Source organism: Boleophthalmus pectinirostris, unplaced genomic scaffold (assembly GCF_026225935.1).
Source record: "Boleophthalmus pectinirostris isolate CB_2022bp ecotype Guang Dong unplaced genomic scaffold, ASM2622593v1 HiC_scaffold_11, whole genome shotgun sequence".
Lineage (NCBI taxonomy): Eukaryota > Metazoa > Chordata > Actinopteri > Gobiiformes > Gobiidae > Boleophthalmus > Boleophthalmus pectinirostris.
Window position 1 is genome coordinate 14,667,654 of NW_026570994.1, and position 26,651 is coordinate 14,694,304.

The following is a 26,651-nucleotide window of genomic DNA, read 5'->3' on the forward strand; positions in this document are numbered from 1 at the left end:
TTTTTAATTTGTCCAGAATTGTCCATTTTCAAAAACAAATTTAGCAAAACAAAACAGCTGCTGATTACTGGTCCTATTGTTCCAACAAAATTCAATTAACTCAGGGTTAATTAAGCCCATTTGACTCTAACTTTTCAAAACAATTTTAAAATTCAGTTAGTCACTTCCTGCACTATAAAAGATTTGTGTCAAAACAAGGAGAGATAGTGTTTTCAATACTTAATACTTGTAAAATGAACCTTTCTTTCTTTTTCTTTTGCAAAGTTTCAATAGTAAAATACAAAACTTCACACACAATGATATTCAACAATTTGGCCCTGAATTTCACTTTTATTAAAGATTCATTGGAGACTGGCAAAGCATTCTGGGATATTGAGTTCTGTTTTTTTCATGATTTCATCTCATTTATTCATTACAGGTGTTTCTACTGCTCGAAATGTGAATAATTTCTTCTGTGTGCTTGTCTCCCTTGTGGTTTAATCCAGTGTGGTTTAATCCATTGTTTTCCAAAGACTGAGTCGTGACCTTCAGGTGGGTCACAAGAGATTTTTTGGGGGATTTACTTGTCACGATCTGCATCTGTACAGAATCTCCATGCAGCCCCTATTCCTCACTTTTTCAGCAGCACCACCTTGCCTAACCGATTTTCTGTTGGAAACACTGATTACTGTTTTTCCTTGTACCGTATTTTTCCTAGTTTTTCCTAGTACCGTATTTTTTGGACTATAAAGCGCACTTAAAATCCCTGAATATTCAGAAAAATCAACAGTGTTCCTTATGTATTAATTCTGATTGTGCTTACTGACCTCGAAATGATTTTCACATATATTCCACTGTTATTTAGTCACACAAGCAGTGAGCTGTTTTTTTTTTTTTTTTTTTAATCGCTTATAGTTTATGCAAATGAGCCAAGTTTCGTTTCTGTAAAATGTAAACAAATGTGCGCAAAGCTGCATTAAACACATTATTACTCAATGTATATTTGACTCTTCCTCGTAGGAAATAAAAAAGTCTCAAGTCTCAAGCGTTGTCCATTTGTTTCTCTTAATGCCTCTTATAATCCGGCGCGCCTTTTGTATGAAAATAGACCGAGAGAATTTAACATTATTGATATTGCGCCTTATAGTCCGGAAATCAAGGTAATATAATTGTTCAGAGAGACACGATTACTCAGTCAGCAATAAAATATCCTCATTAATGTTCAATAATGGTCACAAATTTAACTTGTGATTGACGAATAATGTCTATTGACTTGGGTCGCGAAGATTTGTGACTTTTAAAATATGGGTCCCTAGAAAAAAAGTTTGGGAAACACTGGTTTAATCGATACTGTGGAACATTCTAGACAAAGCAATAACATTTCCAGAGAGACTAGCAGAAATTTTACTTTTAATGTTGGAAATCACATTATATTGTCTAAAGAAAGTGTTTTTTGTTGTTGTTTTTTTTGTTTTTTTTCATCGTGGTATCAGAATCAGTGCTGAAATCGAGTTTGAAATTTCAGTATCGTGACAACACTTCAAGTTAAGACCCACAGTTGTTGTATTATTTAAGCTTTAATACATATTACATAGGCGAGTGAATGAGTGTACATATGAAAATCCCTGTTTAATTCCAATATTGTTTCAGTGGGACGGTTCGTGCGTTGTGGTGTTTGCAGTGTCTCTCTCTCTTCTTCATGAAGAATTGAAAACTAGTCCAGTCACCATCTTTGTGATCTAAATATTTCACTTATAAATATGTATTCCATCTCCACGGCGACGCTTTGGCCTCGGGACAGAATTAGTCAGTGATCTGTGCTAATGCTTCTGTCTGCTCGTGTTGGCAAAAACAGGAAGGAGATTTACGTACTTTTACTCAAGTCACTTCAAATATACTCTGGAGTACATGTAGTTAAGTACTTGAGTGGAAAAAAATGTATAGGATTTTGAGTGAAAGGGAAGACAAGGTTGTAAGAGTTGTAGTAGTAGTAGTAGTAGTAGTAGGCAAGGTAAGTTTATATGTATAGCACAGTTTGTACACAAAGTCATTCAAAGTCCTTTACAGAATAAGTAAGACATTAAAATTGCAATACAAACAAATCAAAACATAAAAGTAGTAGTAGTAGTAGTAGTAGTAACACATTTACTTGTCAAGTAATTTCAGTATATTCTCAATTACGTGTATTTTAGTACTTGAGTGGAAAAAAATGAATAGGATTTTGAATGAAAGAGAAGACAAAGCTGACAACACTGGTAGTAGTAGTTAGTAGTCAAAGTAATAGTAGTAGTAGTAGTAGTAGCTGTGGTAGTGTTAGTGGTGAGTGGTGGTGGTAGTAGTAGCTGAAGTAGCATATTTGCTTTCACAATTAACTTATAAGTTAGCAGTTACAGTAAAAAAGTAGTCTAAGTAGTAGTAGTAATAGTTATTGTAGTCGTAGTGGTAGTAGTACTAGCACATTTACTTTGTAAGTAAGTACTTTTGTCAGACGGTTTGAGGCCAAAAGAGGTAACTGTGGTATAAGAAAACAAATATTAGTATTAGGAGATTACTAAATTAGTAATCATAGAAGTAGTAGTCTCAGTAGTAGTAAAAGCAGTTGTAGTCGAAGTAGTAGTAAAAGTAGTAGTAGTAATAGTAGTAGTTGTGGTAGTGTTAGTGGTGGTGGTTGTAGTAGCTGAAGTAGTTGAAGTAGCATATTTGCTTTCATAATTAACTTACTAAGTTCGTAGTTTTAGTAGAAGAAGCAGTCTAAGTAGTAGTAGTAGTAGTGTTGGTAGTAGGAGTAGTAGTACCAGCACATTTACTCTGAAGTAAATTTGTCAGGCGGTTTGGGGCCAAAAGAGGTAAATGTGGTATAAGAAGACAAATATTATCATTAGAAGAAGTAGTCTAAGTAGTAGTAGCAACAGCATTATTGTAGTAATGAAAGTAGTAGCAGTAGTAGCAGTAGTATTAGTAGTTAAAGAAGGACTGCATGGACAGTTATAGGACTACAATATTTTAAAAAGGCAAAATCTTCTGAAATATACCATATACAGTACTGATTACTTGTTATACTCAGGGCAGTAGACACAGGGGGACCTTCTTTCTATTCATTTATATTAAAGGGGGGTCCATATGAGGTTTTTTTTTTGTCGACCCTGGTCTCCCACAAATTAAAAATACCTTTGTGCGACGGGGTCTCCAACTTTTTAAAGATGAACTGAAACTTAACTTCAGCGACGCCTTTTAGAGCCTTATCAAAATCATTAAAAACAAGGTCGCGCGCTAATCTCGCTAACGTCACCACGGCGATCGTTTCTTTTGAATCTACAGCTCGCTAACTGTGACTCAAAAGCCCCTGGCGGCTCTGTGTCTCTCCGTGGCGTTTTGAGTACATAAACGTTGAAAATGGCCGCTGTTTTGATGGGTGAAGGAGCGCTTCTTGGTCTCGTTCCCCAGCGAGAGAGAGATGGGACAGGATAAGCACGCTCTCATTTTGAAAAACTAATTAATTTCAGTTCCACGCACATCCTCTGGCGATCGCCCCCAGCTAATTTGATCTGATTCTCACTTGTGTTCGCCTGTGCTTTATTAGCAGAAGTGCCGAGAAGTACTATAAATACTTTTACTTAGGCACACTGTCCTACTATAATGACTACTTTGTTGTTATTGATTAGTTATGAAATGCGCATTGAGATATTATCAAAGTGGCAGGTAGTAGTGGAAGTAATAGTAAAAGTAATCATAGCAGTAGTGTCGGCAGTTTGAGTATAGTAGTAATAGTAGAAAGTAGTAGACAGTACTTGTGTAGTTGGACTAATGGGAATACCAATAAGAATAGAAATGTATATGTAAGTATTAGAAGTATATTTGTATGGAAAGCAGCATGTATGAGTAGTAGTAGTAGTAATACTCGCACTATTAACAGTAGTAGTAGTAGTGGTAGTAGTAGTAGTAGTACTCATACTAGTAACAGTAGTAGTAGTAGTAGTAGTATTACTCGTCTAGTAACAGTAGTAGTAGTAATCGTAGTATTACTCGTACTATTAACCTATTAACAGTAGTAGTAGTATTACTCACACTAGTAACAGTAGTAGTAGTAGTAGTAGTAGTAGTAGTAGTAGTAGTAGTAGTATTACTCGTACTAGTAACAGTAGTAGTAGTAGTAGTAGTAGGATTACTCGTACTATTAACCTATTAACAGTAGTAGTAGTATTACTCGTACTAGTAACAGTAGTAGTAGTAGTAGTAGTAGGATTACTCGTACTAGTAACAGTAGTTGTAGTAGAAGTAGCAGAAAGTCGTGGTAGTGATAGTCATTGGACTCATACCAGAAAGTAGAAAGTTCTAGTAAGTAGAAACGTGGTAGTTGAAGTAACAACAATACTTATATGGAAAGTACAAGTACTACTAGTAGTAAACATGATCATAGTGCTGACAGAAGTAGTAGCAGTACTTTTAAATAACCATATTCTTTTTTTTCTGATCTTTGTTATAATGTAGTTTCCTCATCACAAACAGACCTTTTATTATTATATTTATTATATTTTTGATGAGGTAACAGTATTATAATGTGTCTAATGTGTATTATAAAAGCTCACAAGAGTCAATTTTGCATAACATAGGACCTTTAAAATCTATACATCAAGTATTTGTGGCTTAAATAATGACATTGTGAGTTGTATCTTTGCCCTCACCTGCTTATCTCCCCCACCGCTCTTTGAATCACTGTTTTTGTCAATAGACATGAGTAATGCTTCGGCTTTACACAGCTGTTTTTCAGACTTCCAAAATGGCTCCCCGGGGGACCCAAGCCAGACTCTGGCGTTAATTTGACTCGCGTATCTCTCTACACTGGGCTTTAGTTGTTTTGCATAATGTCCGTGAATAATGGACCTGCTTTGTTGCCGTAGCTGTCTTTAAGGCCGCAGTATATTAAGTTATCACGGAATGGACTATAAAGAGCAAAACACTGAAGGGTTTTTGTACAGTGATTTAGTTGGGACAAATGTTTGGGGATAAAAAAGGCAGTTTTTTATGTAATATCAGAAATGTAGCACGGATTTAGACTTTATTTACAGTCAGACCTGGTTTAGTCTTTTCTAAAGGTCCTATATTACGCTAAATTGACTCTTGTGAACTCTTGTTATAATGTTGTTACCTCATCAAAAACAGACCTGGAGTTGTGTTTTGTTTTGTTTCATTCACACGTTTGAGTAACCCTTTATTATTAGTCTGTCCATCATCTCCAAAGACAAGAAGAGGAGGTTTTCAAGCTCCCCTCTGCAATTTATTCAGTAAAGATTGACTAAGCGATACTAAAACTAATACTGAAACTGGAATCTTCGGCCACGTTTATATGACGACGGTCTGAACAGAAGACGCAAAAGTAGCGTCACGTCTTCACTTTTTATTTCGTGTTTAGACGAGCGTTTTCGGGAGGAAATCTGTGTGCATACGGTGATGCAAAATTGTATGGAATTTGATTGGGTATGCATGCCATCCGACATGTTTGTTTCTGTGTACTGTATGTATGTGACGTAAACGCGTACGTGACGTGAGCAGATCTGACCACAGTTTTGCGTCTTGGGCAGTGTAAACAGAAACACTACAGTGGAGCGTATTCAACTTTTCCACTTTGGAGGGTGGTTTCAGATTTTTGCATTTCTAAGCCATAAAAACGCCATCACTGTCTAAATCAGGGATCTCCAACCTGTAGTTCGAGAGTTACCAGTACCTCTTCAACCCCTTTCAAGTAGCTCAACGTTTTTGTAAATTAAATGGCTTTTACCATTGTAAATGTTTACTTTTGATGCCCAATGTGCAGTAATAAATGGTTTATATATTATGAGCATCTAACTGTTCCCCATCTAAGGCTGCGGCTCTTTTATATACTCAATTTCTTTAAATGAGTAGCTCTCTGGTCTAAATGAAAGGCACTTCTGATAAAATATTTTGTCGTTTTTACCAGCAAGCGTTCTTGTGTAAACAGGCCCTTAGTTGAGCATTTATTGATACTACAAAAAAGTCACTTTCACAGAACAGAAATGATCCTTTCCTGAACAGTTTTAGAATGATCTTGAGCTGTATCAGAACAAGCGTAAGAACACAAAGACTAGTACACGCTCATGGACCACTATGAAACCTACCTGGACCACTAAGGATCTCCAACCTTTTTCCTCCAGTGACCTACTTTTACAAAATGAAAATGCCAGAGAGCTCCTCATTTTAGCTGTCACAAGAAATTGAGTAAATTTAAGAGTCACGGCCTTAGATGGGGCACAGTTAGATGTTTATGTGTTTACAATGTGTACAGCATTGGTCATCAAAATTATACACTGAAAAAAGTAAAAATTAAAAGCCTTCAGTCAATCCAATTTTAGTTATTCAGCACAATATGTGTAATTCAGAAATCCCTTGGTGAGCTGCTTGGAAGGGGGTGGAGGAATACAGGTTGGAGATCCCTGGATTACACAGAGATAAGACCACATGGGAATAGAAAGTAAAAGAAAGTACTATGATTTAAAAGTAATTTTTGTAACTTTTCTGGTGGTAGCGTCAAATGTTTTTCTCCCTGGAGATGTTATTGCTTTGTCTGGAATCTTTCACAGTATAGTATTAAGCCTTTCTATCACCATGGAGATCAAACCAGACCAAGTTACAGGTCAGATCTGTGGAGAGGCGACCCCACTCACAGTCAGAAACCCTGTTTTCTAGGTATTTTTGAGCTATAAAACCACCTGTAATTAAATAAATGTAAAGTAGAGCTGTTTATAGTCATGCTGTGGAACATTCTAGTCAGAGCAATGACATATCCATAGAAACAAGCTGCCGAAAAGTTACACAGTGCAGCTTTAACATTAAAAATCACGTCCTGTTGTCATTGTGGTATCAGAATCAATTTTGAGTATCAAGTCTATTCGTTCGAGTTTGAAATGTGTGTATCTTGACAACAAAAGTCCTTTCTACTTTAGTCCTGGTTCGATCCTTGTTCCTAATCCTGCTTTAGTCCTTTAGTCCCAGTTTTATTCCTTTTCCAATCTTTATTTCTCCTGGTTCAGTTCTGGTTCAGCCCCGGGTAGAGAATCCCATTATCAGAAAAGCCTGTACCTTTACATGTTCCTCTCCTTGCTGCTGTCTGACTTACGCGTTGGGACTCTCCTGTAGGGTGCCCCCTCATCATTAGCACCCATAGGTTACCACGGTGACAGGGGCTGTGGGACCGCGGTGACAGACGAACGAGGAAGGTCAGGCCTCTGGTGAATGTTTGGGGAAAGGGCACGGCTCAAATGTGCGGTGTGCAAAATGTGCAAATTTGCTATGTAAATATTCTGCTTTCAGTGTTTGGTCTAATGTTGTCACCATTCTGAAAGTTCAAACTCGATGACGATACTAAAGCATAGACTCGATACTCAATACCGATTCCGATACTACTATAATAATAATGACAATAGAATGTGATTTTCAACATTAAATCGCAGTACTTTCTTTTCTATTCCCATGTGGTCTAATATCTGTGTAATCCCTCAGTGGTCCAGGTAGGTTCCACATTGGTCCATTTTTTATTTTTTTTTCCACAAGAGCCACACTGAAAGAGCAAAATCAAGAGCAGAGCCACTTAAACCCAACATACGCCAACATACCAAGTTTGCAAATGTGCATTTCTACATATAAAATGGACATTCAACAAAGAAACCCACCCCCTTCAGAGTAGCTCACCAAGGGATTTCTGAATTCTATGTATTGTACTGAATAAGTAAAATTTGATTAATTACCGTTGTAGATGTATAATTTTCATGCCTAACTTTGTGCGCTGATTAATGGATAATGGTTTATGTTTTATAGGATTGTAACTGTTCCACGTCTTGCTGCTCAGTTTCTTTGTGACTGTTAAAATAGGTAGCTCTCTGGCATTTTTGTTTTGTAAAAGTACATCACTGGAGGGAAAACGCCGAAGACCCCTGGCCTATAGAGATCGTACGTGCGCAGGTTTAGTTGGTTGGTCACTTTATTTAGATGATGTTAATCAAGAGCATGGACTACTTTTTAAAATGCAAGTCAGGCAGCGGGTCGGGTACAATATTTTCACATTTTGCAGTCGGAGTTGAGGGTGGGTTTGTTGAAAACGTAGGTCGGGTACGGGTCGTTTATACATCACCGGTTGCTGGTGTCACGGCGCCCTCTTTAGGAAACACCATTAATGAAGCCTTGATTTATGCCTGGTGTAATGCAGACGTTTTTGTTGCAATGTGCACTATATGTTTATCTAGCACATATGAAAAACTATATTGGCTGTGTTACTATTTTTGGTATAAGCTTGTGAGCCACCAATTAAAGCTTGGCTGCACAATGAGTATCCCTGGTCTGTGTGCTCTTATATTTGCTCTACAGCTCAAGGAAAAGGTTCGCTTCTGTCCTGTTAATGTGATTTTTAATTTTAAATTTTTTTTATATCAATGCTTAAATGAATATCTAGTTTCTGATTTTCAGATTTTGTCATGCTTTGACTGAAGTAGAGTTGTCAAAAATTAATTCAGATACTAATTAATACTAAAACATACTAAAAAACAAACCTAAAATACCAAGGACGTACGAGCACATAAGTCCTGTGCTCAGGTCTCTGCACTGGCTTCCTGTGCCTCAGAGAATAGACTTTAAAGCAGCTCTGCTTGTACAAGTGTCTCCATGGCCGAGCACCAAAGTACATCTGTGACATGTTAGTGTCATATGAACCATCTCACACTCTGAGGACCTCAGGGACCGGCCTCCTGCTGGTGCCCAGAGTCAAGACTGAACAAGGGGAATCAGCGTTTCAGGTTCATGCAGCTAAAACCTGGAACAGTCTGAACATGTGAGACAGACTCTTCTGTGACGCTGTTTAAATCCAGGCTCAAAACATTTCTGTTTAACTGTGCATATAACTGAAAGGTTTTCATTTCGCACTCTTCTCTCCAATTTATGTCTCTCTTTTTTAATTTTAATCTTCATGATTATTTATGCTTTGATTTGTTTTTATTATGATTTTAATGTATTTCTTATTCTGTAAAGCACTTTGAATTACTTTGTGTACGAATTGTGCTATACAAATAAACTTGCCTTGCCTTGCCTTACCAATTTGTGGACTCGCTAAATGTTTCCAGATGTAATTACAGCAAATATTAAGGTTGGGCTACATTTATAGTATTTTTGTGATTCGTTAAATAAAGCTGACTCATAGCTGTATTTATAATTTTCTTTCTTTCTGAAAAAAATTGAAAACCACTACATTCACCAGTTCCTAAAGATAATCCTAACTAATACAAAGTGTCTGTCGTTCCGCACAGGTTTGTCTTGACAAAAAGTCTTTTCTTAGACTCGGCTGCACAGGTGAAGAGGAACGCTGTTAGAAAAAGTGATGCAACAGAATGTTAAGACCCCCGCCCCAGACGAAATACCAAACTTTTATGGCGTCGTGTGGTTTTAGAACGGTCCAAACACGGGCTGAAAATAACAGTCTGTGGTGTTTTTGAGCCAAGATGTCTGTGTAATCTCTCAGCTGTCCCTGTTACAGTGAAGGATAATAATAATAATGCATTAGTCTTATACAGAGCTTTTCCAGACGCTCAAAGTCGCTTTACAATTCAGTGCATTATTCATTCATTGTAGCCACAGCTGCCCCGGGACAACACACGCACGCACGACTTTTATACAAGGCAATGTGGGTGAAGAGCAACATTTTTTTTCACTGGCGTCCCACTGTGGCACCTGATTTTCCCAGCGGTCTCTCGTCCAAGTACTACCCAGGACCGGCCTTGTTTAGTTTCTGAGATCAGACGAGATCAGGCTTTGACAAAAAGGTTTGGACACAGGACTTGGCTCCGCTCTTCTGACAGATATTTAAGGCAGACCTGGATCAGAGCTGTGTCAAGACGCTACTTAGAAGAGCGGCCAAAAGTATTCGCCAAAAAACAACAACACGAAATTCATATACTCACTATATTTAAGTATCTTCTACTAGGGCTTTTTAAATTGACTTAGACAAACTTTATTGATGCACAAGGGAAATTATTTGGACACAGTAGCTCACTCATCACAATATAATATAATAACAAAGTAAAAAATGTAAACGCTAATAGGCAATGGTAATAGATAAATGTTTTTCCTCTTTTACTTGCTATGTAGGCTGTACTTTATATTAAAAAACCTGAATTATGTAGGTTTAATTAGCAATGAAAAATCCAAATTCAAGTCAAATTTTCTGGTAGAAAGCCCGCTAGTTTCTTATCCCCATGGAGATTATATTGCTTTACCTCAAATATTCCAAAGCATGGCATTAAACTATTCAGTCTCCATAGAAACGAGCAGGAGACGCCACCAGGGTTATGTACAGGTGAGATCTGTGGAGAGATGAACCAACTCAGAATGCAGGTTTCTAAATGTATTTCTGAGCAATAAAAACACCCATAAAATAAATGCAGCAAGCGGTGTAGTGGGCGTGGTACGCCGTCGTACGCCGCCCTGGTTTAGTCCTGGTTTAGTCCTGATTTAAACCTGGTTTAGACCTGGTTTAGACCTGGTTTAGTCTTCTTTATTTAGTCCAGGTTCAGTCCTGGTCCGGTCCTTGTTTAGATGTGGTTTAGATGTGGTTTAGCCCTGGTTTAGCCCTGGTTTAGTCCTGTTTTAGTCCTGGTTTAGTCCTGGTTCAGTCCTGGTTTAGTCCTGGTTCAGTCCTGGTTTCAGTCCTGGTTCAGTCCTAGTTTAGTCCTGGTTTAGTCCTGGTTTAGTCCTGGTTTAGATGTGGTTTAGATGCGGTTTAGTCCTGTTTAGTCCTGGTTTAGTCCTGTTTTAGTCCTGGTTTAGTCCTGGTTCAGTCCTGGTTTAGTCCTGGTTCAGTCCTAGTTTAGTCCTGGTTTAGTCCTGGTTTAGTCCTGGTTTAGTCCTGGTTCAGTCCTGGTTCAGTCCTGGTTCAGTCCTAGTTTAGTCCTGGTTCAGTCCTGGTTCAGTCCTGGTTTAGTCCTGGTTTAGTCCTCCTGGTTTAGTCCTGGTTTAGTCCTTCTGGTTTTAGTCCTCCTGGTTTAGTCCTCCTGGTTTAGTCCTGGTTTAGTCCTGGTTTAGTCCTGGTTTAGTCCTCCTGGTTTATTCCTAGTTTAGTCCTGGTTAAGTAATGGTTTAGTCCTGGTTTAATCCTGGTTTAGTTCTGGTTTAGACCTTTTGGTTTAGTCCTGGTTCAGTTCTGGTTTAATCCTGGTTTAGACCTGGTTTAGTTCTGATTCAGTGGTCAGATTCGTCACATCGATGACGTCACGAATCTCGTACCCCCACTTAAAAAACTCCTCACTCCACCACTTAATCCATCTTCTTTGAAAAGTTACACAATGACCCTTTAAGTCACAAGTTTTCCTGTTCTCAATCTTCAGCAATCATCTCCAACTCCTCTTGTTTATTGCAGCATAATTATCAGCGACATTTGCATCGTCATCTGAAACCTACGCGCGTTTTTGCTAGCATAACAAAAGCCTAGCATAACATCGGTAATGCATAATCCTTTTGTTGTTATCCGATCGTCAACACCGAGCGACCGCGTTTCATTAACACAAAGACTTTTCTAATTTAACCACGGATAAAAGCGGAAATAATTAGCATCCGCATTAGCATATTTTTTTGCTAAGTCAAGATAGCCTAACGCCGCTAACTCAGGTGGGATTGTTAACTGCTCCTTTCAAGCCCCTCGCTGTCTGACCTTATCACGCGCTCTTGTTTATATTCTACCGGGCTTCCCGCTGATGCCGTGACCTTCTGGCGGCCATTTTGGAGGCCCGTACGCTCGACGGCGACGGGGAAAACAAAGAAGAAGAAGACAAATGGCGTGCGGGGGAAATGTGTTAAGAACAAACGAGTCCGTGAGGGAAGTTGGCTCTGCGTGTGTGTGATTTATTTTATGGTTAAGAAATGACAATAACTCAATACAAATATAGAGCGGGAATATACGAGTCGTACACGGTAGGTCGAATTGAAGATTGATGTTTCCATGGCGACGGGGGAGTGAACGTTTGACCCCACGCCGACGGTATAAACTGGGGCGCGCTGATGGATATTATAATTGGTTTTCAGGTGACTTCACAACATTCCTAAAAGTAGGGCTGGTGCACAATTATTCAGAAGATTGAGAGACGAAACACGTTTACATGATGTTTGTGGAAGTTGTGCGTAATAAAAAGGAGCCGACAGCTTCTCACATTTCAGACACAAAAAAAATCATGTGTCGCTTTATTAACTGGACTCACAACTCTGATGAAACGGCTAATAACGGTAAAGAGCAGTGTGCCTCAAACGTCAATGGGTCTTAAAGGGACCGCGACTATACTGCATATAGAGCACAAAACTACAAAAACTAAACACTGAACATAGGTAAACATGTAATTAATATGTCTCCAGTTAGTGGTGAATTACTGTATGTATGTAAATATGTATGCTAAACGCACTACATGTTCTAAATGAAATAGTTCTGAATTAAAATATTCTCCAACTTTACACGGAAATAATAATTCCGAATTGGGGTTTACATGGAAAACACGGTAAATGTGTGTGTTTCCAAACTTTTTTTCTGGGGACCCATATTTTAAAAGTCACAAACCTTTGCGACCCAAGTCAATAGAAATTATTCGTCAATCACAAAATAATGTAGATTTGAACATTATTAAACATTATTGAAGATATTTTATTGTTGACTGTGTGATCGTGTCTCTGAACTATTACTCAAGTTTATTCAAGTCAACCAGCAATAAAAGGATCCATAAGTCGCCTATTTGGACTTTAAATGTAGCCCATTTCTTTTTCTTTTCAACATTCAACTGAACCAGCAATTTTGGAACAAAATAGTCAATCAAATAATTACAAAAAAAACAGAAATTATACAAAACATGTCTTAACATTTCAATATGTGTCAGAACTGTATTCTGCAGATCTACATGCAGATCGTGACAAGGTGACCCAAAAAAAATCTCTTGCGACCCACCTGAGGATCACGGCCAAGTCTTTGGGTAATAATGCGATAAATCGCCTTAATTTAATTCTACTCTATATCTTGAGGAAAAAGAAAGAAAAACTCACTTGAGCTGCTATTGGCTTTTTTGTCATCACGGTTTTTCGTTACGCCACGGACACAAACATGATCCAAACTTTTTTCGCAGTCGTTCCGATGACAATGAAGCAGCAGCTGGAGAATTCTATCATCACGCTTTAGGATGGAGAAGGGAAGAGTGTTGGAGAAGGGAGGAAGAAGACAAACTGAGTCTGAGGCTGCCCTACCTCAGCCCACTCCTACATCCCACTCATAAATACGAAGAGCAGTGGTGGAGCAGGATTGTCTGGATTGCGTCAATAGGGCGACCCAAAGAGCATGCGCTGAACGACCAGAATTATTATTTTTAAGAAGAATAAACATTTACATGATCGAGGAATGAATTAAATCAGCTTTAAAATTGGAATAAACCACCCACTCTTGATTAAGTTTTCAATTAAGTTCAATTACAAATAATCATTTTCATTGGGATTTAAGTGTTTGTATGCTCTTTTCAAAGCGGAATTAATTTGTATTTAATTAAAGAATTAAAACTCTCATGTAAACGTGGCAATTGTGAGTTAAATGGGACTGATTACAAGCCTGTATTGTTTATTTTCATGGAATCAATACTAAAAGCAAAAAATCGAGAAACCAGTAGCCTGTATCAGTATCTATAGCCTCTAGTCTACATTGAGTTAGGTATATGGTTAATATCTCTGTAATTACTGGGCCGATCCTAAACCGTCTCACACCAGATTTATATGTGAATCACTCTTGAATTGAGCTCTGCACATTATTAATCTGGGATGTACCTTGCTGAAAGTGATCAGAAAACACAAAACGTCATGACGAATATTTGAATCTGATTGGTCGAAGTGTCACAACCGCGCAACAAGATGAAAAACACAGTAAAACAAAGGTTAATTCCAGTTGAGAGACGAGCACAAACATCTTCTCTGTCCACAAATGCACAAAGCTCTTACCTTCTGCATGTTTTTCACTAACAAAACAGTCTGCAAACGCTAAAATAGTCTGAAGTACATCTGTGGTTGTTTTTGTTTTGGAAAGCTTCAAATTTGACCTCAACACGAACCTCAATGTTGCGACGTGATCGGTCCGTCCGTCTGATTTTCTGAAGTTCAAGTTGAATGAGTGTAGTATTTAGAAAATCTCAAAAAAAAAAAAAACTAGATAAAAATAAAAGCCTGTTTTTTTTGTTTGTTTTTTTGGGGGGGGGCACTGGAAAACAAACCAAAACATGAGTCCTCACTCTGAGCAGGCTCACATCTCCACAAACCTGACTCATACCTGACCAAGAGGAGGATCTGCTATAATACTGGCTATAAAACTCATAAATTTCCATGGCTTTAACTTTGTACTTCTCTACGTCCTACCTCCAGAAAGTCACACAGTGTTGCTTTAACGTGAGGCCAACTGAAAATACCCTCTTGCTCTTATTTCGAAGCCTCCATTTTTATCGCTTGCTCGTCTCGTCTCCAGTAAATGACCACCCACTAGTGTTACAATGATAAATCTGTCATTAAGCAGTGAGTCAGAGCGGTGGTACACAGCTTACACTGAATGGCCCATTATAGACTCAGGTTTGGAGGGACCACTCCGCCTCATGCACGCACTGTCCCCCTCTGCGTTTGGAGGCGCTCAAAATCAGACAGGTTTTGTTGTTTTTCTAATTATTTATGAGTTGGTTTGGTGGGAGAGCAGCTGAGGTCAATATTTGTCACAGTTTTGCATCGGTTAAATGGCAGTTTGTGGAAGAAAGAAGAGAAGAAAAGTACAAAAATACAGGACTCAAGACTACCTCTACCTATGTCAACAACAATGAAAATTCCATCCAAAATGTAGAGTCAACTTACGCACAAGGAAGGCATTTCTCTGGCAGTTTAAACCTTCATTTAAAGATTCTATATTACGTGAAACTGACTAAGTAAGGGTGTAACAGTACACAAAAATCACAGTTCGGTACGTACCTTGGTTTTGAGGTCACGGTTCGGTTCGTTTTCTGTACAGTATGGCAACATAATGCAAAAACCATTGGTGTATTTATTAAACTACAGTTTTTTGACATTATACAAACAGGAAAATAAAATAAATCCAAGGTGCTGCTTGGTAATACTCATAAGTTACATAAAATATTCTCAAATAAGCAACAAAAGTTTGAAATATTAAAAAAAATTAATTCCTTGTAAACAGTAAACTAAACTTAAAAAAAAATTAAGCACAGCACTAACAGTTCCAGCATGAAGTTTTACTCAATCTTCATATTTTTGGCCAGAAAAGCCAACTTGACCACAGTGAGGGGTCAGAGGTCGTGGGTTGGGTTTGCGGCAAAAGGCGAAAGTGAGGACCGTGGCGCAACGACCGTAGTTTTGCGAGGACTCACGTGGTTCGGAGGGCTGTAGTCAAGGCGGGGGGGCAATGGGTTGTCAAGACGGCCGCACTAACTATAAAGCGCCGTGGGAAACACTGCCTCAATCACGTGAATATTAAAGAGCCGAGCTTCTGTGTAGCTGAACATGTAGCGGCGGAATGTAAACATATACAAATTGCACGAACTCACTCATACACAGCCCTGCACCGAACTGAACGTCCCGCACAAATACATGTATCATTACACTGTTAGCGTTATGCCATGTTAAAATGTTATTTCCTCCTCAAAAACGTACCTGGAGTTGTGTTTTGTCTCACACGTTTGAGTAATCCTTTATTATTAATCTGTCTACATGTCTGAAGCTTAAAACGCTAAAATAAATGTACTTAAATATGTGTATATCGTTCAGCTAATCCAATTTAAATCCAGTTAAAAAGCAGATTTGGATTTTTATTTTATTTTTTTTACATATATGCTGTTTGCATTTAAAAGAAATCAATTATGTTTCCAGTCTTTGCTGTAGTATCAATGATATCGGTAAATGCTTAAAGCCAAAGTATCAACATCTGTATCGGAAGAGAAAAAGCCGGAATGGTGCATCCCTACTTCCTGTATCACCACATGACATCACAAAGTGGAACAGAGTGTTTTCAGTTTGAGAGAAGAACTCAGCCTAAATATACAAAGTTTGTGTGTTAAACTTGTGTGAATGAAAGAACTCCAAGTAAGGCTGTACAATTAATCAAATTTCGATTGCGATTTTGATTTGTGTGTCAAACAATCTCCAAACTCATATTATTGAGTTGAAATTTAAGTTTATTTTGTAATATTTTTTATATAAATAAGTATATTTATTTAATTTTTTTAAATATAGAGATTGTAGAACAGCTGGATATATAGTTTATTTTGGATACATTTATGGTTTTCTATGCATCATTTCATGTTCAAAGTATATTTTATTCATTTTATGTTTTATACTTCGCAAAACTGCTCTAAGGTACAGATTTGTAGCCTATATTTATTTTCAATTCGAAGGCTTTGCGTAAATTATCAATAACAAAGTGTTGTTTTTTGAGAGAGAAAGAGAAATGCTGAATAAATTTGTCGTGTAACTAAAAAAGAATCGCTTGCATAATCGTGATTTCAATATTGACCAAAATAATCATGATAATGTTTTTTTCCATAGTGGAGCAGCCCCTAACTCCAGGTCTGTTTGTGATGATGAAACAACATAACATACCATAATACTGACCCTTTAACAAAATAAAGCTGTTGTCATTTACTTTTTTTTAGTCTAATTCTAACTACTGTGCAATTAAGATAAGTTTTGACCCTTGTTAACTTGTCACGGTTGCCAGGTAACAGCTGAAATTGAATTACCTCGACATATGTCACACATCTGCGGCACATGTCAAACCGGGAAGTGAAATGATACACTTCTCAATGGTCTTTAAAGCTGTAAAGTGTTTTTATGTGCTGTATGTGGGTCTGAGTGATGGACAGGTGACATTATAAAGCTCAGACTGCTCATACTCTGCCATTAAAGAGAGAAGGCGCGCACAAAACAACATAGACTTTTAATGCAGTATATGTTATCAGGGTCAGCTATGGTCCGTATTGGATTTACTCGCCCATAAAATACACGTTGGACTGATGTTCATGACTAATTATACATATTTGACAAGAAAAATGTGTGTATTTTTAGTTATTTGTTTAATTATCTTTGTATATATTCAGGCATGGGGTTAGCACAGAAACATCACTTTTACTGCAGTTGGAAAATCTGACTTTTTGGTACAAACTACATTTTCTGCATTACTACGAGGGATGTAACGATATCCAAATTTCTCGGTACGATATTATCACGATACACATCTCACGGAATGATATTTATTGCGATATTTTGCTTTTAAAATACCCTGACAAGATTTTGCTGTGAATTATTTCCATCATAATCCCAAAAATTCAACTAACAAATATATCGTTTTGTGTTGTTGGTGCTGAAATGAATCATGGGATATGTAGTTTCCGATGTTTATAAGCTGTTACTACTATAAAACTTGGAATTTGATATATTGTGACATTGTCCACGATATTATTGTGAGACTTTTGACGATACAATATCACGATATTTCGATTATTGTTACATCCACTTTTTTCTACCATGGATATTTTATTGCTTGCCTCCAATGTTTTACAGTGTGGCATCTAACTCCACGGAGACAAGAAAGTGATGCCACGAGGCCAAGTTACAGGTCAGATCAGCGGAGAGGTGTCCCAGTTTGCCATGTTCTTTTTTTTTTTTAAGCAATAAAAACAGCTGTAATTGAATAAATGTAATTAATCTTCATACTGTGGAACATTCACACACGTTTGAGTAATCGTTTATTATTAGTCTGTCTACTTTTCCAAATCTCAAAATGCTCTGTTCCACCTTGTGATGTCATGTAGTGGTAGTTTTCAAGTTAACAGCTACTTTTTTATCTTTTGTTCAGTAGAGATTGGCAATTCCCGGGCCTGAAAGTATCCCGGTGATTCTAGTGAAAGTGTATGGAGTGTCAAAACGGAATGGAGCACTTCCTGTATTACCACTTGACATCACAATGTGGAACAGAGCATTTACATCTTTGGAGTGTTTGTATACCTTCGACAAAACACACACTTTTAGCTCTGTGTGCTACTTAACGGGCACAAATATACACACATACACAGGGAAAGCCTTTAATATATGATCACAAGCAACCCGCTGTGTGCAGATGAAGTGAAATCACCTATATAAGAACTTAAAGAGGGGAGTTTTTCATATAAACTCTGGGGTTGAGATGGGGGAGTACGGGGAAAATGTGCTGAAATAAACAGTTTGTGTAAAGCGTATCATTGCATTTCCATTTCAAACACAATGAGCAGACGAGAGGGGGGCCCGCCTTTTGAAGTCAATACTGGAGTTTGGGCGTTATGTAAAATGGGGGGTTCCCAAACAAGGGTGCGCGGGCTCAGAGCGACTTTTTGTTTATGGACTGGGTTATTTTCGAACGTCGTGAGAAAATAGTTGTTTATTTTGTTAAAGGTGCACTGTGTATAATATTTCCAAATGAATATGAGCCTTTTGACTATTTTATTTGTTAACGGCGCACTGTGTAACTTTTTGGTTGGGAGTCCGTCACCTGCTTGTTTCTATGGAGACATCAATGCTCTGCCTGGAATGTTCCACAATATGATTTTAAGCAGCTCTGACTTACATTTATCCAATTACAGATGGTTTAATCACTCAAAAATACCTAGAAAAACAGGCATTCTGACTGTGAGCGTGGTCGCCTCTCCACAGATCTGAGCTATAACCAGTGTTGGGAGTAACGCGTTATAAAAGTAACAAATTACTGAAATGCATTGCTTTTTGCTGTAACGCAGTAATATAAGGCATTACAGGGACACGCGTTACATTGCTTTTTTGACCTGGATTGAAGTGGTGGGTTTTGCGTTTTTCCTCATACGAATTCGCTAAAATCACGGTGATATCAGCAGCGGTGAAACGCCATCGTTACGGTTCCGAATGTTGGGAAGGGCCCGGGGTTGCGCCTGCGTAGACCTTCAGGTGACTGTGGGGGAAAGAACCGGCGCAAAACTCCACGCTCTGCGGGGATAATCACAGCTGATGCCCGACCACACTTTGTGCACTTTTTCAGACTCGGGGTTGTCTCAGGGACGGTCCTAGATTCCAAGTCCTAGTCCAAGATTAGTCCTGGTTTGGTCCTGGTTTAGTCCTGGTTCAGTCCTGGTTCAGCTCTGGTTTAGTCCTGGTTCAGTCCTGGTTTAGTCCTGGTTTAGACCTGGTTAGACCTGGTTAAGTCCTGGTTAAGTCCTGGTTAAGTCCTGGTTCAGTCCTGGTTCAGTCCAGGTTCAGTCCTGGTTTAGTCCTGGTTTAGTCCTGGTTCAGTCCTGGTTTAGTCCTGGTTCAGTCCTTGGTTCAGTCTTGGTTCAGTCCTGGTTTAGTCCTGGTTCTGTCCTGGTTTAGTCCTGGTTCAGTCCTTGGTTCAGTCTTGGTTCAGTCCTTTGTTCAGTCCTGGTTCAGTCCTGGTTCAGTTCTGGTTCAGTCCTGGTTCAGTCCTCATTCAGTCCTGGTTCAGTTCTGGTTCAGTCCTGGTTCAGTCCTGGTTTAGTCCTTGGTTCAGCTCTGGTTTAGTCCTGGTTTAGTCCTGGTTCAGTCCTGGTTCAGTCCTGGTTCAGTCCTAGTTCAGTCCTGGTTCAGTCCTTGGTTCAGTCTTGGTTCAGTCCTGGTTTAGTCCTGGTTCAGTCCTGGTTTAGTCCTGGTTCAGTCCTGGTTCAGTTCTTGGTTCAGTCCTGGTTCATTTCTTGGTTCAGTCCTGGTTCAGTTCTGGTTCAGTCCTGGTTCAGTCCTGGTTCAGTCCTGGTTCAGTCCTGGTTCAGTCCTGGTTCAGTCCTTGGTTCACTCCTGGTTCAGTCCTGGTTCAGTCCTGGTTTAGTCCTGGTTTAGTTCTGGTCCAGTTCTGATTTAGTCCTGGTTTACTTCTGGTTCAGTTCTGATTTAGTCTGGGTTCAGTCCTGGGTTCAGTCCATATATGGTGCAAAAGTTCAGCATCTTCACTCGCTGATTCTTATTTGACAATCAGCGACACTTACTTTTTAAACACAGCAATATTCTAATGTAACAAATTACTTTGAAATTACAGTGACAAGTCATAAATAACTCATTACAATTTTGAAGTAATTTGCCCAACAGTGCCTATGACTTGGAGAAAAGCATTTGACGCACACTCCACCAGAAAAGTTACACAATGTACCTTTAAGCTTTTGTCTACTTGTTAGTATTTGGTAGTTTTATATATTTAGAACTGTAAAAAAAGATAAATCAGTTGCAGTGTCAAGTAGCATTAATCATTTTGGAGAGAAGTTTAGAATTAATATGAGAGTTTTTGTTTTTGTTTTGAATTTTACATTTTATTCATTAAAGTCTAAAGTAAATGAGTTATTATTATAGTTAGAATTTGGTCATTTTATGCTTTATGTTTAGAAATGTTGAAAAGATAAATGAGCTGGAGTGTCAAAAGAGTATTATTCTTTGGTCATTTTGAAGACACATTCTATCATATTTCAACATTAATATGAGCTTTTTGACCATTTTGAGTTTGAATTGTGTATTTTATTTGTAAAAATGAGTCCACAGTCCACACTAAATGACTTGTTATTATAGTTTTAATAGATTTTTATAATTATCACGCTTTTCATTCCAGTTTGTATTATGTGCTGAGGGCAAGCGAATTATAAAGTGGAATTTGCAAATGTTTTTTCTATTAAAATGTAAGTGTACCAAAGAAAGTACACGAGTATATAAGTACAAGTACGTAAAAAGGCCACACAGACGGAGATGACAGGAACTGGACTAGACTCTGCACAGCTGGAACTTTGCTTTCTGTGGAGTGAAAAAGACTCCGAGTATTGACCGATCCCTTTCTCCTTCTCCCTCCTCCTTCTCCTCATCCTCTCTTCACTTTTCTTTCTCTTTCTCCCCCTGTCTTGTCTCCTACACCTTTATCTTTCTGTTTTTCTCTGCCTTCCACCTCTCTCTTTCTCTCCTTGCCTCGTCTCTTTTGCTCTCTCTCCTTTTCTCCTTTTCTCCCTCTCTCTTTTCTTCTCACTCTCCTTTTGTACCTTATCTCTCTTTTGTCTCTTTTTCACTCTCTCTCTAACCCTGTCACAATCTCTCTCCTTTTTATATCCCCCTCTCTCTTGTCTCCCTCCTCTCTGTTTCTTCTCTTTCTCCTTTTCTGTCTCACTTTGTCTTTTCCTCTCCATTCTTTTTCTCCTTGTCTCCTCTCTTTCTTCTTTCGCTCCCCTCTCTCCCTCCTCCCTCTCTCCTCAGGAGTACCAGATCGATATCATCTTCGCTCAGACCTGGGTGGACACCAGACTTCGGTACAACAGCAGCAGCATGAGGCTCCTCACACTCAACAGGTAAAAACCAACCGACGACCGCAATCAAATCATTATCAAATTACTATCAAATCATACACAAATTGCAATCAAATCATCAAATCACATCAAATCATTATCAAATCAAATCATACAGAAATCACAATCAAATCATTATCAAATCACAGCCAAATCATAATCAAATCATACACAAATCATAGTCTAATCACAATCAAATCATAATGAAATAATGGTTTAGTCCAGCCTCCATAGCAACAAAACTATTAGATCTCATACAGGAAAGGTACAATATGGATACTTTGAGCTGTTACCGATATCCGATATTTGATTTTTCCTATTCCTATTTGCCCTTCCCCAGAGTCCTGGACCGGGTTGAGTACCCAAAGGCAAATTGTTTTAACATTCTGGAATTTTACGGGCGGGTGTGCGGGTGGGTAGTGATGACACTCAGGTGAATCAAATGAAAGATGAACGGGAGAAAAATAGGTGACGTGCATCCAGGGCGTCCGTTGCCCTGGAAACAAGTGCCATTTCCGGGTCTTTTCCTGGAAAGATGGACCAGGCTGAGAGAGGCTTTAGTGTATTTATTACATGAAACCATCAGCGGTGGCGATCGGCTCGGCGGCTGCGCTCCAGGTTTAGTCCCGGGTTAGACCTGGTCCAGTCCTGGTGTAGTCCTGGTTTAGTCCTGGTCCAGTCCTGGTGTAGTCCTGGTTTAGTCCTGGTGTAGTCCTGGTTTAGTCCTGGCGATCGGCTCGGCGGCTGCACTACTGGTTTAGTCCCGGGTTAGACCTGGTCCAGTCCTGGTGTAGTCCTGGTGTAGTCCTGGTGTAGTCCTGGTTTAGTCCTGGTTTAGTCCTGGTGTAGTCCTGGTGTAGTCCTGGTGTAGTCCTGGCGATCGGCTCGGCGGCTGCGCTACTGGTTTTAATCCTGGGTTAGACCTAGTCCAGTCCTGGTGTAGTCCTGGTTTAGTCCTGGTTTAGTCCTGGTGTAGTCCTGGTGTAGTCCTGGTGTAGTCCTGGTGTAGTCCTGGTTTAGTCCTGGTTTAGTCCTGGTGTAGTCCTGGTGTAGTCCTGGTGTAGTCCTGGTGATCGGCTCGGCAGCTGCGCTCCAGGTTTAGTCCCGGGTTAAACCTGGTCCAGTCCTGGTGTAGTCCTGGTGTAGTCCTGGCGATCGGCTCGGCGGCTGCGCTACTGGTTTAGTCCTGGTTTAGACCTGGTTAAGTCCTGGTTAAGTCCTGGTTAAGTCCTGGTTAAGTCCTGGTTTAGTCCTGGTGTAGTCCTGGTGTAGTCCTGGTGTAGTCTGGGCGATCGGCTCTGCGGTTGCGGCATGTATATATTTATAATCTGCTAATGACACAGCGTAGGTTCAGTCCTGGTTTAGTCCTGGTTTAGTCCTGGTTTAGTCCTGGTTTAGTCCTGGTTTATTCCTGGTTTAGTCCTGGGTCCTTAGTCCTATTGGGCTGTCGAACTAATGGGATGACCCCGATTTATCACGGGCAACGGGTGGGTAAGGGGTGAAATGTTAACAGGTCTGGACAGGTGTAAATTTAACTTTGATACAATTACAGGTTAACGGGCAGGTGTGGTGCTGTACTGCGTGGGTGCAGGTGGGTGCAGGTGGGTACAGGTGGGTACAGGTGGGTGCAGGCCGGCACGAGTGGGTGTGGGCGGGTGCAGGCGGGTATGGGCGGATGCGGGCGGGTGCGGTCTCCAAAAATGGACCCGTGAAGGACTTTGCCCTACCCCTAAAATCCAGACCAAAACCCACAAATTTAGGTTATAGGGCCCCCACAGCAACTAGCATGCTAACCTCACACTTCCTGATTCTCTAACAATATAACACCTTTATAATTAGACGCAGACAGCACACAGCGGATTTGTTTTGACCTCCAGAGCTGCTCACACTTTATATCTGTTCTGAGGCGAGACAAAAATAGCCCAAGTACATTGTAAAAGTCCCGAAATGACCGAGAATCCCACGCTTTGTATTGACCTCATTTATATCAATACTGACTTTTTTTCAGAATGATCAAAATCTCATTAATCTTTGATAATTGGGAAGAGATTGAACAAACAGCTGGTATTGTCACATGAGTTTGGGCGTCTAACCCAAAGCAGATGGAGGCACAGTTTTGTATTAGCTCAGTACTAGTTATACAGCTGCTGTCCGCCATGTTTGTTTACCCAAGATCAGGTTTTATCAGGAGAGATTAGAGAGGTCGTGCTTGATTAGAAATGGGGGAAAAAAGACAAAGGTTTAACAAGATTTTAGTAAACAAAAGGGAAAATACTGAAAGAACTGCTTTTTGTTTTGAGTTAGCTTATGGACCAAAATTCATTTCAAAATTCACATGTTATTAAAAACCACTCTTCAGAATATTTATCATGAACATAGATGTGTTTTATGTCATACTGTGGAAGATTATAGCCAAAGCAACAATATTTCCATGGAAACAAGCAGGAAGAGGCTGTCATCTAGGCCAAATGAGAGTCAGGTTTGTGGAGATGCAAGCCCACATTCATTTTAGTCCAATAACTAACAAACAAACAAACAAAAAATGCTTGTATTTTACTCTATGTTTTAGCTATAAGGTACATAAAAGGTACATTACATAAAACTAAAAACATTTATTTTGAATTAAATTCATCCAAAAAAAAAAAAAAAAAAATCTATCTTGCACTTATTCTATCACAGGTGTCTTTATTGAAGAAAAAGAAATGGAAAATGCATTCTTACTGGGACCGGGCTTGCCTCTCCACAGACCTGACCTGTAACTTTACTGATAGCAGCAGCTGCTAATGAAACAAAGATAGATAAGTTTAATGCCATACTGTGGAACATTCTAGGCAAAGCAATAACATCTCCACGGAGACGGGCAGGTGGCAGATCCTCCATCAGCTAAGTTACACGTTGCACCATGAAATCCAGAACACCACTGAAACCAGTGGGCTCAAACCACTGCCAAATCTTTATTTCCTTTCTGAATTATAGCACCATTTTCCCCATTCAGCACTCTGTGGAACATTCCAGGCAAAGCAATAATATCTCCATGGAGACAAGCAGGGGGCAGATCCTCTATCAGAAAGTTACACGGTGTGCATTAAGTCAAAAACACAAGCCCTTAAACCATTGCTAAATCTTCTCCTTTTTGTATAATAAGACCATATTTCCCCATTGCATTCAGCATTTTCCGGTACATTCTAGACAAAGTAATAGCATCCCCATGGAGATAGGCAGGGGGCGCATCCTCCATCAGAAAAGTTACACAGTGTGCATTTGGTACCACTGCGCTTAAACTAATGCTAAATGAACTGCTTGTGCAACAGAGACATATGCTATAATGTTGTTTTCTCATCACAGACAGACCTGGAGTTGTGTTTTGTCTCATTCATACAAGTTTAACGCACAAATCCTGCATATTTACGCTGAGTTCTTCTCTCAAACTGAAAAATGTTCTCCCTTGTGATGTCATGTGGTAATACTGGAAGTGCTCCACTGTGTTTTTAAACTCCATACACCTTCGCTAGAATCATTTGGATCGTTTCAGTCAAGGAAATTTCAATCTCTACTGAACAAAAGGTAAAAGGTAGATTGAAAAGTACAGCGTCATGACATCAAAAAGTTGGAAAGAGCATTTTGAGCTTTGGAGATGTAGACAGACTAATACAGGATTACCATATTTTTTGGATGATAAGGTGCACTTAAAATCCTTTAATTTTCTCAAAAAATCTACAGTGCGCCTTATGTATTAATTCTGGTTGTGCTGACTGACCTTGAACCGATTTTATGTGGTACAAGGTGCTCGAAAATCTGACAAAATGTTTTTCATATGACTCTGTTAAGCTACGAAGCCGCACCGCTCGATGTATTGTTGGATCATTACGGGTACTGGAGTCAGGAGCCTCGTGGAGTAAGTGAGTCATGTCCTTTAGTCCAACAGAAGCCGAGCACATCAGCGCACAAGGAGCGAGCTGTTTTAATTGGTGGTTTTAAGTTTCGTTTCTGTAAAAGGTAAACAAATGTGCATAAAGTTGCATTATTACTCAATGTATATTTGAGTCCTTCTCGTAGGAAATAAAAACCCAAACTTAAATTATCCACCCACATTCACATTCATAATACACATTCACCAAGACAGGGAGGCAAGGCCGGGCGAATTACGCACAATCTGCAAATGGATGGTGGAGATCAGTCTCAAGTATCATCTGTTTGTTTTGTTTAATGTGCCTTATAATCTGGTGTGCCTTATAGTCTGAAAAATACGGTACTCAGACATGTGTGATTGAAACAAAACAACTCCAGGTATGTTTCTGAGGAGGTAACAACATTATAACTAGGGATGCACCGACCAAGCTTTTTCTGTTCCAATACTGATGTCAATATTTTGGCTTTAAGTATCTGCCTGACCGATACCATGGTAGAGACAGAAAATTGCATTTATTTCCTTTAAATACAAACAGCATAATGTTAAAAAAAAAATTATCCAAATGTGTTCTGAAACTACACAACAGCTTTGAAAAATACACATTTAATATTATATTTTGAGCCAACATTGACCAGTAAATTGTCTCATTACATCCGCTTATCGACCAAAATGAGATCTTAGAAGCCGATATCCGATCCACGAAAATGTTCAATTCCGAACCTTCTACTCTAAGCAACAACATCTCCATGGAGACAAGGAAGCGGCGGATTCTCTACGCGAAACGTTCCACAGCCAACATTAAAACAGAAACACCAGCGCTTAAACAACTGCCAAATCGTTCTCCTTTTTGAATTATAGCTCCACGCTTTCCCCCACTCAGCACTCTGCAGCCTCATTCGTTCAGACTAATAAACCACAGCCATCTCTCCTTCTTCTTCTTCTCCTTCTGTCACTATTGTGTTTGTGCTCTTTCGCTCCATGAACATCCCATTTGAGAACAATGTCTGCGCTCCGTGGAAGAGGGCCTATAATTAATGGAACCAATTGATTAATGCGCTTTGTCTTCCGTGTGTTAGCATACTCTTTTATTACTAGTGTATTTTGGAACACGAGCTTCTCTGGGGTACACTTTTTGGAGTTAATTCATTCGCTTTTACTATGTTTTTATGTTTTTTTTTTCTACAGCAATATGGTGGGGCTCATTTGGCTGCCGGACACGATATTCAGGAATTCGAAAACGGCGGATTCTCATTGGATAACGACGCCCAATCAGCTGCTTCGGATTTGGAACAATGGGAAGATACTCTACACGCTCAGGTAAGGAAGAAATGTCACGCTGTAGGGCATTAAAATGGATTCAGCTTGGGAATAAAAGGAAA

General features: G+C 39.2%; 1 protein-coding gene across 1 annotated transcript in view; it reads left to right on the forward strand.

Moving 5' to 3' along the window:
* The window catches only part of LOC110153193 (gamma-aminobutyric acid receptor subunit gamma-3-like), a 217,846-nt gene that overhangs the window by 105,292 nt on the left and 85,903 nt on the right, over nucleotides 1-26,651 (forward strand). The window contains exons 4-5 of the mRNA XM_020917072.1: nucleotides 21,274-21,365; nucleotides 26,458-26,589. Coding sequence (XP_020772731.1) covers nucleotides 21,274-21,365; nucleotides 26,458-26,589 — 224 coding nt within the window. The remainder of the gene's footprint in view (nucleotides 1-21,273; nucleotides 21,366-26,457; nucleotides 26,590-26,651) is intronic.